Below are 15,547 nucleotides of genomic sequence, written 5' to 3' on the forward strand. Positions count from 1 at the left end.
TTGGATGGAGCCTTGAACAGTCCCTGCGAGTCCTGTTCGTAGCTTTCCAAAGTCCTCTTCTGCCCTTGTTGGAGTAGACTATGTTGTCCTGGACTTCCTTTGATTGTGATGTTCTGCTTCTAGTGCTGAGGTCTGAAGACATTGTCCTGTAATTCACAGGTCGGTATCCCTAGATAATTCCCATGCTGGTTCACCGTCTATTTTTGCTCACCTCTTCTTTCCTCTCACCTGTTGACTAGCTCAGTTGTGGGAATTTCTCCTTCACGGTCTGCTGTGGGTTAACATTACCTTTCACTCAGTTGTCGGCCTCCTCTTAACTCTTGGGTTTCACTCATGCTGTTTGGTCTCTCCTGTGTACTCTTGTGCATTGGCAACTCCTATAGCCATTAACATTAACAACGTCTAAAGCTCTCGGATTGCTGAGCATTATTGGCTTTGCCAGTACTTGATTATGATTGTCTTGATGATAGATTGTAGCTGTTAGTAACTTTCATTATCTCTTTCCCCTTCTGCTGCTGTTCATGTAATTGACTTTGTATTAGGACTTCGGTCTTTTAACTCGCATGCTGTAGGTCAGACCATCTGTTTTTTGCTAAACGTCTTAACAAGAGTTTGTCAATGGGCGAAGCTCGTTTACCTGACCTGTGGAGGGGTAAATCAGGCCTCGGCTCGATCATATCATAAACTGATTGGTGGTTCAATTTCAGCTTTCGATTTTTTTTAATAAAGTGCGTAGTTAATTAAAATCATTGCACATACCATTCATTTAAATAAATATAACAACCTTCTTATGGTTAAACGACAGTAAAACAGAAGCATCTTTTATAATCGTTTCATGTAAAATAGCACAGGAAAATACACTTGTTACACTCTGCCCTCCTGACTACGAACTACAAAAATGCAAAATATACTTGTTGCAATAGTTTCGTTTAAAGCAGCACAGAATAATGCACGTGTTACAATCCGAACGTGTAAAAAGCAAAGTAATATTACAAAGTGTCCATGTTAGCTGTCTCCGATAGCCTTTTAAATTATTGGCTAGTTTCTGGGTCGAATGTAGTTGACACTAGACAAGATGGTGCGTTTACAATCTGGGTAAAATTGCAATGTGGTTAGTGTCTAGAGAATCCGTTCAATTACAGCAGCGTTGTTACGATGTCATATCTGTTCCTCAAGAGCTTTAACCTTTGAAGTGAATGTTGACACATAATTAACCAACCACTCATTGAATTGGGTATGCTCAGAGTTTAGAGCTGTAATGAGGGTTTGTCTACATGCTCGTATCTTAAGGTAATTGGATATGCCACGTAGCGCCTGTTTTCCTTCTGGCAACATTGCAGGGCAGATGCAGAGAATATGAATGATTCTCTATACCAGCGCCGCATAGCCTGCCGTTCCACCCTTTTAACCATAATTGCCTTCTATCCAATGTCGGGTGGATGCCTATTCGGAGTTGCATAAACTACAATTTTGTATACTGAGCATACCCCTGCTCGAAGTAGTCATATAGCTATTAATGACCCGCCACTCGTGTGCCCTCCTGATTAGCGGTTATTTGCCAAGTATGGCTTTGATTTTTAGTCTGTGATGTGGCACACCATGGAGATCAGTATGAACTCTTCATAAAAAAACTATGTTTATATTGAACCTAGTTTTAAAATGGGAATAGTGCTAAAAGTACAATTATTTGCAGCTTTTAGGACGAGTTCAAATTCTCTCTTGGAATCAGTCAATATTTGATCTCTTCTCCTGATCCTAATCTTAAGCACTTAATATTGAAGATGCAGCTTAGCCTAACTATATTTCCCAAATTGAAAGAAGTTATTTGTGAATGTGAAATAAGGTATAGTTCAAATCTTGACTGTATATTTTTATTAACAAGTACTTAAATAAACCTGTACTTTCGCTCGCTATGGCTTCCTGCCATCAGTCTAGGAAAAGACATCTCAACAGAAATCGAACCTTCTTTAGGTTTCTACTCTCCATCCAAACTGGACCGAAGTCTGTGAAGACTGGATAGTGTTGCTGGAGGGGCAACTCGGCCCAAGGGGCACCTACACATGCCCAGCTGACTGTAAAATCTTTGTAATGAACATTTGCCCGAACAAGATTACCTAGGAGTATGGCTGAGATGAGTTAATATAGTTTTCAGTGCCTGGATATGGTGGTTGACTTCTGAAGATTACAAAGCAACCCGTTCTTGGCGGGGTCGCTTGGCAATCAGTTGCCAGATAAGACTACTTCTTAAGCTGTAACTGGCAGTGCAGCCAATAAATTAAAGAGATCATAGAAAAGCCAAGCTTAGAGACTGTTGGTGATAGTCCTGGCCCCTTGATATACCTCCGAAAAAAATTGTTGTCCAGAGATTTTCATTGTTGATTTGTGTTTTTGTATCATTAGAGAAGTGAATGTAGCTTTGGTGGATATTTATTTTTTTAAAACATATTTTATTAGGGTTGATACGCATCCATTACAATGTATGACCTGTCTCCATAACAACCTGTATTGGTACTTTGCTGTACATGTTCCAATTATTTTTCAAGAGAGCAATTAGTGCAGCAGCACTGAATTTTTTATAGTCCAGTATCATAATAACTTACATGGATTTACATTTACACATGTGCAACAAAGAAAAAACAGTTTGCATAGTTTGCCTCATTATACATCCTCACTTTATCTTATACTCTCTATATCATGCCATGTGAACTGTCCCTTATTTTTCCTACCTAACAAAACAAAATAAAAACGTTAACGGCTGAAGTAACTCATTCCCCCCCACCCTTTCGTCACATTGTTAATTAACTCATTTGCAGCTAACACCACTCAAGCTATACACTGTACATTAACAATAAGAACATTGCGTCCTGAATGTACCGGCAGCTGTACTATTATCATATCCATATTTACAGTTCAACATCTTGTCAAAATGCATGCATATCAGTCACTTTAAGTTCTTCCATTAACACATTCCACTCCAGTGAAATAGGTTTTTTCTTCAATCCACGCCTTTCTTCCCTCTGGATTTTATACCTTCTACAGTACCCTAACGGATTGCATCATTATACCAATCCTGGGCCACTGGTGTGCATTTCTCGCTTTCCAACGTATTGTTATCGTTCTTTTTGCTATTAATAGCATTAGGTTAATGAAGCGAGTTGTGGGGTGCCCTATTTGCTAGTAAGACTTAGTCCTAGCAAACAGGATTCTAAGGTGTTAATTATTCTCCCAGGCGCTATGGTTGTTAATATGTTGTGTGTTGTGGACCAGTAATTTAAAAGTCTTGGATAGGATCATAACATGTGCAGTAGGTCAGCATTCGGCTCTTGACATCGGGGGCACTCACCACTACATCCGCAAACATCACACTTAATCTATAGGGAGATGAATATGCACAGTGTAATATCATCAGTTGTATAAATTTAAATTTGGGATTACTTGACACCTTCCTAGGGTATTCAATAGCATCCTTCCATTCCTTATCTGTAAGATCCCTCCCTATTTCTGCATTCCACCTCTCTCTGATAGGCCAAGCTTTGGTAGTTATTGCTAATCCGGGCCAAATTTTTCTGGAAGACATTTTTAAACATGGCGGATGTGTAGCAGTGATGATGTAATATGTCAGAAGCCATGAGACCTATATACTTCATTTTGGTGTTAAAACTTAGGTTTTGGGAGTTAAGTATTCTTAAAGAGACAGAAAATAACTCCTCTGAGCAACCCTTTCGCCATTTTACATGATGGTAGCTCTATTATGATGTGTTTTCACCATCTTATTGTTATTTTGTTTTAGTATTGTTTTTGTGTCAGTTTTTCCAATGATTTAAATTCGGAAACATGAGCTAAGCAGTTGGTAGCGGAGGATCTTTACCCCCAGACAGAGTTTTGATAACTACAAAATCTGAGGACTCCAATAAAGAAAAATGTGTCATATGGCAAACTAATATGGAAGAAAAGCAAACATCAACTGCGGCTGTACAGAAGTGAGTTTGAATCGCTGCAGAAATAAGACAAAGTTTACAAAAGAATGAAACTGATGGGTGAAAAGGAGGATCAGATATTTTTATCATTGTAACAACAAATGCTAAAAGTCGTATACAATGAAAAAAAGCCTAAAAAATGTGTCAAAAATAACTGAAACCAGTGAATCACAACAAGAATCTGAGTCTTCTGAGAAAGCGACGACAACCAAACCCAATGCCCATCCACTCAGACGATCAATGGCTACCCCATGTCCACCTCCAACAACTGATCAGAAAGCAGAGGGTATTCAAAATGTTATCTGTGGTTTAGCCAGAGCATGGGCCAAAGGAATTTACGAAAGAACAAAGTACAGATTATGTGAGTCTCAAAGGGCAAACATGTTTTTATCTGCAGCTAGTTTCTTCCAAGATGACGTGTTCAGCCTAGTAGCTGATCTAAACAGCGAGTTGAATGCATTTGCAGCGGATTTGTATGCCCATCAAACTGCATGCATGGATACATTTAGAAATATGAATGTACAATGAGCTCCCAGCAGCAACGTAACCACCAGCCTTCAGTTAAGTTAGCACTCTTTGAAAAAGCAAATTCCTTTTTAAAGCCACTTTTGAGTGCTGGCTATGGGGTCACACTCCGTGAGATCGGAAAAATAAATGGTCAACATTGGTAAAACTCTATTGATCCGTAATAATGAAATTAAGATTTTTCTGGTGAGAATGTACAGTGACAGAATTCGTTTTCGTTAGTCTAACAAAAAGAATGAGACACTTATGGTGTTCTCAGCTGATCTGTCTCCTGAAGTTCTTGCTGCCAAAATAAGATCACAGGATGCAGTAAAATCAGCAGGAACATTTTAAGAAACGTCCTGAAAGGTTTCAGTTTTGAACTTCATGACAAGTTTTGTGATGCCCCAGAGCTCTGCAAATTATGGGAGTCTACAAGAATGCCTGATGTTGTCTTTACACTTTGTACATCATTGTTTAATATCAGCAAAGCAAAACTGTTACAAGCTAAAGTTCTTGAGTTCGGAACAGAAGCAGACAACATTGATGATGGCTTTGAAGATCTAGGCGCAGAAGTGGAAAACAATCAATGATCTGACAGGCTTATGTTGTGCAAATGTACTGTCTTTTCCAAATCATGTTGTATTACATAACGGCAAAAAGAAAACTCTGCTACACGTGATGACTGCCCACGCAATCTATGATAAGTGCAAAAGTAGAGAGCTAATCACTTTAATGAATAGGATTTGTGTATCAAGTTATAATCACATCTTACGGAGCAGGAACTTGTTAGCAGCTAGTGGTGTAGTATCTTGTGAATCTGACAGCACACTACTTCCAAGTCCCTTTACCAGGAAAGTATTTACAACTGCTGCTCTTGATAATTTTGATTTTGAAGACTGCTCTTCTTTGTCTGGAGCATCCAGCACACATGATACTGCCATTGTGCTTTTTCAAGACTGTACAAATGAAGTAGCTACTGAAAAACGAGCTGTGCCAGCTGTGGGCATAAACAAAGGAAGTTGCAAACTTATAACCCAATGCCTTGCCGCCGTGTACAAAATCACTACAAGCCTAAAAAACGTCCTAGTCTACCAGAAGGTTTCAAAGTGGCTGAGGACATGGATCTTCTACCCGATGCTGCGGTCCACAAAGCTAATTTAACTAAATTTATCATATCGATTATTTGGTGCGGACTGAAGGATGAAGAAAAGTCAGTTCCTCCATGGGCTGAAATTCATGCTCTGATATCCCAGTATTCCGTCCCACGGAAGAACGTTGTTTTATGTTTTTTTTTTACCAGTAATACCATCTCCAGTCACACACTACGCAACAATATACACAGCTCTAGATAATTTCCAAAATGTGCATGCTCATCTTGAAGACCAGCCTATCATGCCAATTTTCTGCGATGAAGGTGTTTTCGGAATTATAGCTGACATTTTTATGCGCAGTCCAGTAGAATTTGATGACCTTTCTCCAATGATGGGTGTTTTCCATATGACAAAAGCTGTGTTACGGTGTGCAGGAAGTTCTCAGTGGATGTGGCATAGAAGATGCATTTATTTAGGCTGAAATCTTTGGAAGCAAAACTGTCCAGTCATTATTGAGCGGAACTGATTATATTAGTTCGTTACAAGGTATGCTCATCATATCTGAGTCTATAGAAACATTGCGTTGAAATGCTTTCTGGAACAAGAATGACAAATTCGGTTTTGCATATCTTATCTCAGAGGTGAACACGGCACAGGGTGGTCTTCAGTCAAAATACATAATGCAAAGCCAGGCAATGTTTAATGCACTCAGTTTAAAATTAGAAAACCTGAAAACCAAGTTTGCAGAGTTTGTCAAAGAATGTGAAGAAAAATCAGAACTTTGCAAGTACTGGGAAAATGTTTTACACATGCTAGTTCTAGTGAAAAACTTGGTACATGCTGATCGGGAAGATGATTGGGAGCTGCCCCTGAAGTCTGTGGAGTCACTGATTACTGTGTTTTGCATATTCGATTGCATAAACTACTTGAGATATGGGCCCTGGTATTTGGAAAGAATGAAAAAGGTAGAGGTGAAAAAACCATACCGCTACAGAAATTGTATCCAAATACATTTTGTGGTGAAAGACAGAGAGGGAATGTTTAATGCTGGTGCTCCAGATATTAAACTGAATAAGCTGATCCAGAGATCGCAGAAAAGCACCAAGGGAATTGTTTGTCAGGCATGTAAAAGTGATTATGTTGCTCAGTGGCAGCTAGTTTTCCACGAAGTCCTTTCTATTTGCAATGTTTTCAGATAGATGACACATTAAAAATTAATGGACCATCGTGAAACTGTTCCTCACCACAAACTTGTGGGAAAGAGAGGGGAACGTTTTAATTAACATATTGACAGCCTTCTTCATTTTATGCAGCAGCAAGGAAACCCCTTTGAAATGACTGAGCCTGTACGAATGCACAACTTCGTGACCAAACAGTATGTTGTTAATGATCTAAGGACACGTGTACTAGATGTCCTGGAACATGGATGGAAACTATATGCAGAACTTCAGCAGGATAGGTTTGCAATGAAAGAGAAAAGGCTGTTTGACATAATCACTAAAGCTAAACTTTCACGCTTTGTCATAGTATGAGTTTCGTCCAACTTGCCACTACAAAACATGTTGCAAAAAACAACTTTCGCAAGCACATAGAGAGATGGATGTAGCAAAAGAAAGGGGTGAATTTATCTAGGATAGTCTGTCCTATTATCTTCTTCCAATAAACACATTACTTGATGGAGATGATGCAACCAAACCAGTGAAGCACAAACTTGTAGAAGAGCTACAGAAAAAAACTTTCTCTTGAAGAATTTCAATTTGAAAAGGTATCCTCATTTAAAACTGCTGTTGTTGTGAATTATGTCACAACTAGATATGGTCAAGGTTTCATCAATGCAAAGCTTCAGAGAGGTCATTCAGCCTGTTCTACAGATATCAAAGCCAGTGTGCACCTTGCTAGAACTGCACATTGTCTTTGACAGTTATCTTGAACTGTCTGTCAAATAATGTTAGAGAATGAGATGAATGTCTGTAAGTGGAACAGTTGGCCTTGCCTACATCAAAAATGTGACACCTGTGCAACGTGATAAAGTCTGGTGATCAACATCGAGCAAGATGTACTTGGAGATGTTCACTTGCCAAAACATGCTGATACTTCAGTGGACACAATTTCCAATTATTGCAAGTGGAATGATTGTCAATGAGGAGTTGGTGCCTGCAGAGAGATATTCAAAAGGTACTGTCGTGTATTTCTATAGGTTCTGAATCAGTCCCCCTATTCCTGACCCTATTCTGGTTAAACTAACTATCAAGTTAACTAACAGTCAGCCCATGAGGCAAGAAAACCCCCATGATGCAGATACCGTTATCTGACGCAGTCACACTCCGGCACAGGAACGTGTTATCTGATTAGGTCATAACGCTTGAGATCTAATTAGACAAGCGACATTCCTCCAGCCCCTGATAAGGCATACGACGTTCTCATAACAAATCAAACCTATGACAACCTGGAAAATCCGTGCGGCCATTGTTTTGATTTCACAGAGAATTTTAGTAAAGAATGTGCTAACGAGCAAGTCGTATGACATCTTTATTGACGTATCTATGTCCATCCTTACGTCAATCTCGGCACCTTTAAGGTATAAATATTGCCGACCTTGCCCTATGCAAACACACGCGTGGTGACAAGACGGAGCAGCCATACTTGCCGAAGCCGAGAGCAGAAGCAGACCCCGCTGGCAGCAGCCCCGCCTTCCTGACGCGCTGAGAGACGCGCTGCTATCTCAAGCCGAGAGACCCAGCACCGGCGTTTCTGGGCAGCCCTCGCAGGCAGCCTGGAATATCGAGAGCAGAGAAAGAGATACCATTCCTCATTCATCCTAACTTCCAGGTACAGAACTGAATAACCCCTCACAGAGAATTCCTTAGTTATTCACTTGGCAAAAACAAACTTAAGTTAAACTGTAACTTTCTATTCCCGCCCACGCATTAGACTTAGGTCAGGTACACGGGGTAGGCGTATTTAGAAACACCAGTTGAGTACGTTTAGTCAAATGTATATGTGTATGTAAATATATTTTAATCATTTTAAACATCATATAGCTCAGAAACCATATCAATGTTTTTACAGTATTATTTTATACTATTGCTTTTAATGTATGCACTTTACTTGACTATAAGTATTGCAATAATATCGATCCATTTCTCATGTATGAGAAAAGAGACTGATCAATAAATAACACCTTTTTATTGAACACGCCCGTCTCTTCCTTTTCTCTACATTCTGATGAGACTAAGAATGCACGTACTGACTGAGTAAAATAATTGCCTTGTGCTCACACGACTCTCGAGATTGACTCTTGATTAGGGGAGAGCAAAGTTGTCATGTTCTATGATTGTCAGAAACTAAATCCGTTCTTGTCTAATCAGGGGAGTTAATTCCTTCCTTGAACATTCGAGAAAGTTTCTAGCGAACTCTGAGCTTAGCTGGCAAACCCAAAAATTAAGTCTAGTATCGACAGTAGTAGACCTAGTTAACGTCTGGTCTAGGCCTTTACTGCTGTAGGTACTATTCCAATGCGCAGAGCCTATTGGGAAAATAGGAGCTACACTACATGGCGCCCAACGCGTTTGGAAAGGGCGATAAAACTAACGTAAGACATTTAGAGTAACTCAGTCGTGCTTTCTCACTCAGACCCCTTTTCCCAAATACTCCAAAGACGTCTGGAGTGGGTGAAAGGTTATATCCTCCAAAACCTCGCAGGAGGGAACTCCTATGTATGGTTCTTGGTCAAGTCAACGTTGAAGGATAAACAGTTCCAAAATATTGTGCATCTAATCTCTGTTCCATAAAGAAACCTGATCTGCAAATAAACATAATACCATCCTGTCAGTAAAATGTCTGACAATGAGGATGAAAGAGAGGCAGTTAGATTAGCAACTGAACTCGCAGATGCTGATGCTACCATGCAAGCAGCAGACCCGAATATAACACTCATTCCGGTCATTAAAAGGAGATCTATAACCTTAAAACTTATAGAAAATGGACTGACACCTAGAGGTGGCACAGTCATATTCGTAATCGAGGCACACAAATATCGGCAGACAGAGGTATACTATTCATGGATACATTTTCCAGCAGCAAATGCTGTAACAAAGTACTTCCACTATTACAAAGTAGAGGAACCTCCTGAAACGTACACTCCTTTCGAGGAGGTGGAAGTACCACTCAAATTCCAAGAGCATTTGCTCTTATTTGATGGCGCCCTAAAACATAATAATCACATTACAAGGCTCGGTCCTTTAGGAAGACCAGGAGCAACGTGGCCGGTCTTAGCCGGATACACACCACATCCAGACATCGAAAGAATGCCTGCAGCAGAGCTGTTAATACAGCTAAAACAACTACTAAAAATTCATAGACAATTAGTTCAGTATGTAATGCGGACTTCAACAATTCAGCCAGCGATTAAACTTCCACAGCTGACCCCCCACCAGGGGAACACAAATAAAATTACACCACAGAACATCCAATCCTGCCTAGGTAAAGTTCCAGCTAAACGGGAACAAATACCATTCTGGTTGGCACAGAAAATCACCCAAATAGAGGCGGTGTTTCCTGACACCACCCCGCTGGAAAAACACAGGATTCTGACTATATGTCTCCCAATGGGAATCGCACCACACATTGAGGACTGTGACACTTGGGGTACAGTCTTTGCTTCCATCTACACAAAAACGCACGGTGTTCCATCCATTTCAGTAATACCAGATGTGCTTAAACAAATTCAAGATGAATACGGTCCAGAACCTGCTTTAACTCTTGGTATGAAATTACTAAAAGACTTCAAGCAGGTCTCGGCTATATTATTAGCCAACATAAAGGGAGAAGCAGCAAATGTGGCGATCCGCCAGAGGTTAAAAGAGACAGATATAGCAGACCAACCAGCTGAAATTGCCAGAATCATAGAAAAATCCTATGAAGAACTAGGCAGAGATAGTCTAGGTGGAATACCAGTAAAACCGCAACTGACTACAAGTCCAGAAAAAATATTTTTTAATAATAATAATTCACCAAAAAAGAACTGGGATGGAAACAAACAATCCAAACCTAAAGAAAAGAAATTCCAGTCCAGAGGAAGGTCTCCTAGGCGAAGAGAGAAATCTCCAAACCAAAGACAGAGGTCACCCCAGAGTGACCCCTCGGGGAATAGATATAACCTTAGAAATAGGGATAATATTAAAAAACCTGATAGATATCAAGACATTGATACACGTCCCTCTCAATCTTTTCAGAATTCCTGCTGTAGGTACTATTCCAATGCGCAGAGCCTGTTGGGAAAATAGGAGCTACACTACAGTACGGGCTATATTGTTCAAGAACTCACCAGCAAATTGGAGCAAGCTGACCTTCGTGTTGTGCCACATGTTCAGTCGGCAGTTGAAAATGGTTCCAGTCGAGTCCTTGTACTGTCTGATGACACAGATGTTATTATTGTTCTACTTAGATTGGTTGCAATGTTCATAAGTCAAGGATGGACGGAGTTATGGATATGTTACGGAACAGGTGAGAAAAGACAATCCTGCTTCATATTCTGTACAAGAAACTTGAACCTGAGATGCCCAGTGTTCTTATCAAGGCACATATTCTTACGAGTGATAACACTATGAGCAAAATTGGAAAAATTTCGAAGCTTTAACTGCTGAACCTGTGAAGTTTCCAAAAGGATTTGCTGATACAGAAGAAGAATGTGACTTTAAAGACATAGGAAAATACCTTAGTGTGTGCGGAAAATGAGTTTGGATTGTCATTCCTTTGACGATTTTCGGTACAATGAGTTCAAGAGATCAGGCCCTGCTAAGTACCCTTCCACCGACGTCATATGCTGTACGTGGACACATTAAAAAAGCATTCTATTTGATGAGATGTGCAAATGTTTTTGATCATGCATATGTAGAGAAAGATCAGTGTGAATTTGGCTGGAAAGATATTGATGGGGTGCTAAAATCTACAAAGTTTCTGAAGCCTCTACCCATAGAACTTACACGTATACATGTACTTGCAAAACCTTTGCTACAAAAAGATGTCCCTGTCGATTTGCTCTTCTCAAATGTTCAGCATTCTGCAAATGTACCACGAGCGATTTCTGAAAAAAATAAAGTGAACTATGAAAATGTGTCTGAAACAGGAGTGATAAACATTATTTTTTTCATATTCAGATCATAAACATTGGTGTATACATAAAAGGATTAAAAACCATTGCTATTTGTTTCATTTCTATGTATGTCTCTTCTTCCTCTATTAAAGTGGCCATTTTGGAAAATAGCATTCGATATGCTCTCAGGAGGTATTTTCTGTCTCCATAAGACTACTTGACCCCCGAAAATCTATGTTTTGACACCAGAATGAAGTATATAGGTCTCATGGTTCCTGAAATATTACATCATCACTGTAACACATCCACCATTTTTAAAAATGTTGTCCAGAACAATTCGTCCCGGATCAGCAATGTTTACCCAAGCTAAATTACTTCTCTAGTTATCCAAAACACACATCAAAAATTTTAAATCTCTGGACAACAATTGATTTATGGAGGGTATATCAGGGGGGCGGGATTAGGAATGTGTCAAGTCTTTTAGAAATAACATATTGTATGGCAATATACATGCAATAAAATAATATTAGTCCTTACTTGCTAAAAGACTGAAAGAAAGTTAGTCCCGGATAACTATTAAGGCATGATACCAGACAGTACAAGTTATTGTGTGTTACATAGGGAAGATTTAATATGATGCACAATTGGTGAAAATAGTCAAGAAATCTCTCCCAGGGGTGGTATCCATACTGGACGCACCCCATCAGTTAATTAAGTATCAAAACACTTAGTTGCCGAAGTGACACTAGGGGGGCATTCTTTGAGTATTGGCTTTTTAGGCTGAGAAGGTTTTCTTAGACACCTTCAATTTCATTTTTTTCTGTTACAGGGATCTTAGCATCTGAGGCTTCAGTCTACTATTAAAAATGTACTATCATGTTCCATATAGCTTATCTTACTGTGCTGTATTTTGCGTAAGCCAAGGTACTGTGCACATTTGTAAGGGGCAGTAGAAGAGGAACAGCACATAGCATACAAGGATGCTTGACATTTTGATATAAAAGCAGAACAGAAAAGTTCACAATTACCTTTAGAGTTGGGGACAGTCATTACATGGCAGAACAGTGGGATTTATCATCTTCTACCTGAAGGGCTATGTTGTCTTTTAGATTCATGAGTTCATGCTCCTGGTATGACTGTCTCCTATCACCCTACCACCTGGCATCCCTCATGGATTCCCCTCAAACCAAGTGTGCTATGATCTTCATTTCAGGTGACGTTTGATGACGCTGCCATCTACTTCTCTGAGGAACAATGGAAAAATCTGGAAGAATGGCAGAAAGAGATGTACAAGGAGCTGATGACCGAGATCTACGAGAACATGATTGCACTGGGTAAGGCCAGTTATTGGATTTAATCCCCAAGACCTTTGCATGTACCTTAGGTAAAGATAACTCAACCCTGATGGTTCAAGCTTGGTATTCGAATTATGGGGAAGTAGAAAGATAATTAAATATGAATTGTTTGTATATTCACAAAGATGTCACATTACTGTATTATTTTTATATAACCTTATTTCCACCTATGGAAGCCATCATGCTCGGCAGAAACATAACAAACCCAAATATATTATACTTTTTAGCAAAGGTACTGAGAGCTTCAAAGTTCAGCTGTTTGCCATGATATGAAGATGCAGCAAATATATTGATAAATCTCAGGCAGAACATGAGGACTGGCTGGGTATAGTATTGTGTACATATTTTACAGCATGCGACAGTGGATCGGCCCATTTCAGCCATTGACTTTCTTGCACTGGGTGATATATTTTTTCCAGGTTAGCATGCACATCGTCCCAAACAGTGCACCCCACTGCCACTGCTTTTTTAGGCTGAAGCGTGCCCTGTTTGGTTTTCTCATGATCTCTTGGGGACATTCGGAAAGCTTCCTTGGGAAGGCATTCCTCCCATTGCTTACTATTGGCTTTGTGGTTGGTAACTCACATTTGCTTGTTTTCTATTTGCTGGCTTTATTTGCTTACGCTTTCCAGCTTCAGTTCATTCTTTCCTTTCCCAAACCTTAATTACTGTATTTTTCCACCAGTACTGGATTTCTGTAAACAAGCCTTTAAATCTCGTTCTTATCTTGTCACATTTGCTGTGTAGTTAAACACAGAGGTTAAATGTAAGTTTGTGTCTTCCAGGCAGCTTGGTGTTTACTTTTCTTTCTAGGACTTCAAAGTAAAAGGATTTGTGTAATAATCTTGCTAACTCGATAGGCTTTTTGGAAGGATGTATTACGGTATTTTCTTTCTAGCATACAACAAAATGTAAATGTCTGTAAATGAACTATGCAGAGATTTCAGAATATATCAAATTAGGACAGCACAAATGTAGAACCATTTTTGGTAATTCTGAAGTGTGGTGATATATTTTTTCCAGGTTAGCATGCACATCGTCCCAAACAGTGCACCCCACTGCCACTGCTTTTTTAGGCTGAAGCGTGCCCTGTTTGGTTTTCTCATGATCTCTTGGGGACATTCGGAAAGCTTCCTTGGGAAGGCATTCCTCCCATTGCTTACTATTGGCTTTGTGGTTGGTAACTCACATTTGCTTGTTTTCTATTTGCTGGCTTTATTTGCTTACGCTTTCCAGCTTCAGTTCATTCTTTCCTTTCCCAAACCTTAATTACTGTATTTTTCCACCAGTACTGGATTTCTGTAAACAAGCCTTTAAATCTCGTTCTTATCTTGTCACATTTGCTGTGTAGTTAAACACAGAGGTTAAATGTAAGTTTGTGTCTTCCAGGCAGCTTGGTGTTTACTTTTCTTTCTAGGACTTCAAAGTAAAAGGATTTGTGTAATAATCTTGCTAACTCGATAGGCTTTTTGGAAGGATGTATTACGGTATTTTCTTTCTAGCATACAACAAAATGTAAATGTCTGTAAATGAACTATGCAGAGATTTCAGAATATATCAAATTAGGACAGCACAAATGTAGAACCATTTTTGGTAATTCTGAAGTGTGGTGGAAACAGATATTTTAATATGATCAAAACAAACCAGTACACTAGGTTATAACATTTCCACACAAAATTGTTTGTGGGCTGTATACTTTCATCAGTAAGATTGTATGTCTGTGCAAATCTAATTGTCATTTCAGTTGAAGATGTGTTATCTGCGATGACAGTACTCTACCATACCATGCATACTCCACTTTACCCTACCCTACTCTACACCACTCCATTCCACAGTACTGTACTCTGCACCACTCCACACTGGGTCACTGCCCTCTTCTCTGCATCGTGCCATTCTTCGCCTCTCTACACCACTCTAGGCCTATGCACTATATTCAACACTGCTCTACTATGAACTACTGCACTCTTCGTCACTACACCACTCCAGTCTAGGCTGCTCTACTTTGTGCCACTCTACTCTAGGCCTCTCCACTCTGCTCCACTCCATTTTGCAACACTGCAATCTATGCCAATGAACTCTACTCGTTACCACTTCATTCTACTCCAGTGCACTCTATGCCTATCCACTGTACGCCACTGTATTCTACTGTGGACCACTATACTCTAATGCAGTCTACTCTACGCCACTGTACACTACTGTGCACCACTCCACTCTTCACCAGTTCACTCTGTTGTACAGCACTGCACTGTACTCTAATTGCTGCACTCTACACCAATGTACTCTCATCACTTTACTAAAAACCAATGCACTGTATGCCACTGCACTCTGCAGTAATCTACTCTGAAATACTGCACTCTACTCTGCCACTCTGATCTGTTGTGCACCACTGCACTCTTCGCCTCTACACTATTACACTATACCTCTCTACTCTATGCCAGTGCACTCTACCCCATTGTACTATGCACCACTGCACTCTACACCACTCCATTCTAGGCCACTCTTCTCTTCACAACTCCACTCAAC

The 15,547-nt window shown here is 39.8% G+C and overlaps 1 protein-coding gene across 1 annotated transcript in view; it reads left to right on the forward strand.

The window, feature by feature from the left end:
* LOC144783788 (uncharacterized) overlaps positions 1-15,547 on the forward strand; it is a 232,268-nt gene that overhangs the window by 66,207 nt on the left and 150,514 nt on the right. Inside the window, exon 2 of the mRNA XM_078662487.1 lies at positions 12,883-13,003. Within this exon, the coding sequence (XP_078518613.1) occupies positions 12,883-13,003 (121 nt within the window). The remainder of the gene's footprint in view (positions 1-12,882; positions 13,004-15,547) is intronic.

The sequence above is a fragment of the Lissotriton helveticus genome, chromosome 10, assembly GCF_964261635.1.
Source record: "Lissotriton helveticus chromosome 10, aLisHel1.1, whole genome shotgun sequence".
Lineage (NCBI taxonomy): Eukaryota > Metazoa > Chordata > Amphibia > Caudata > Salamandridae > Lissotriton > Lissotriton helveticus.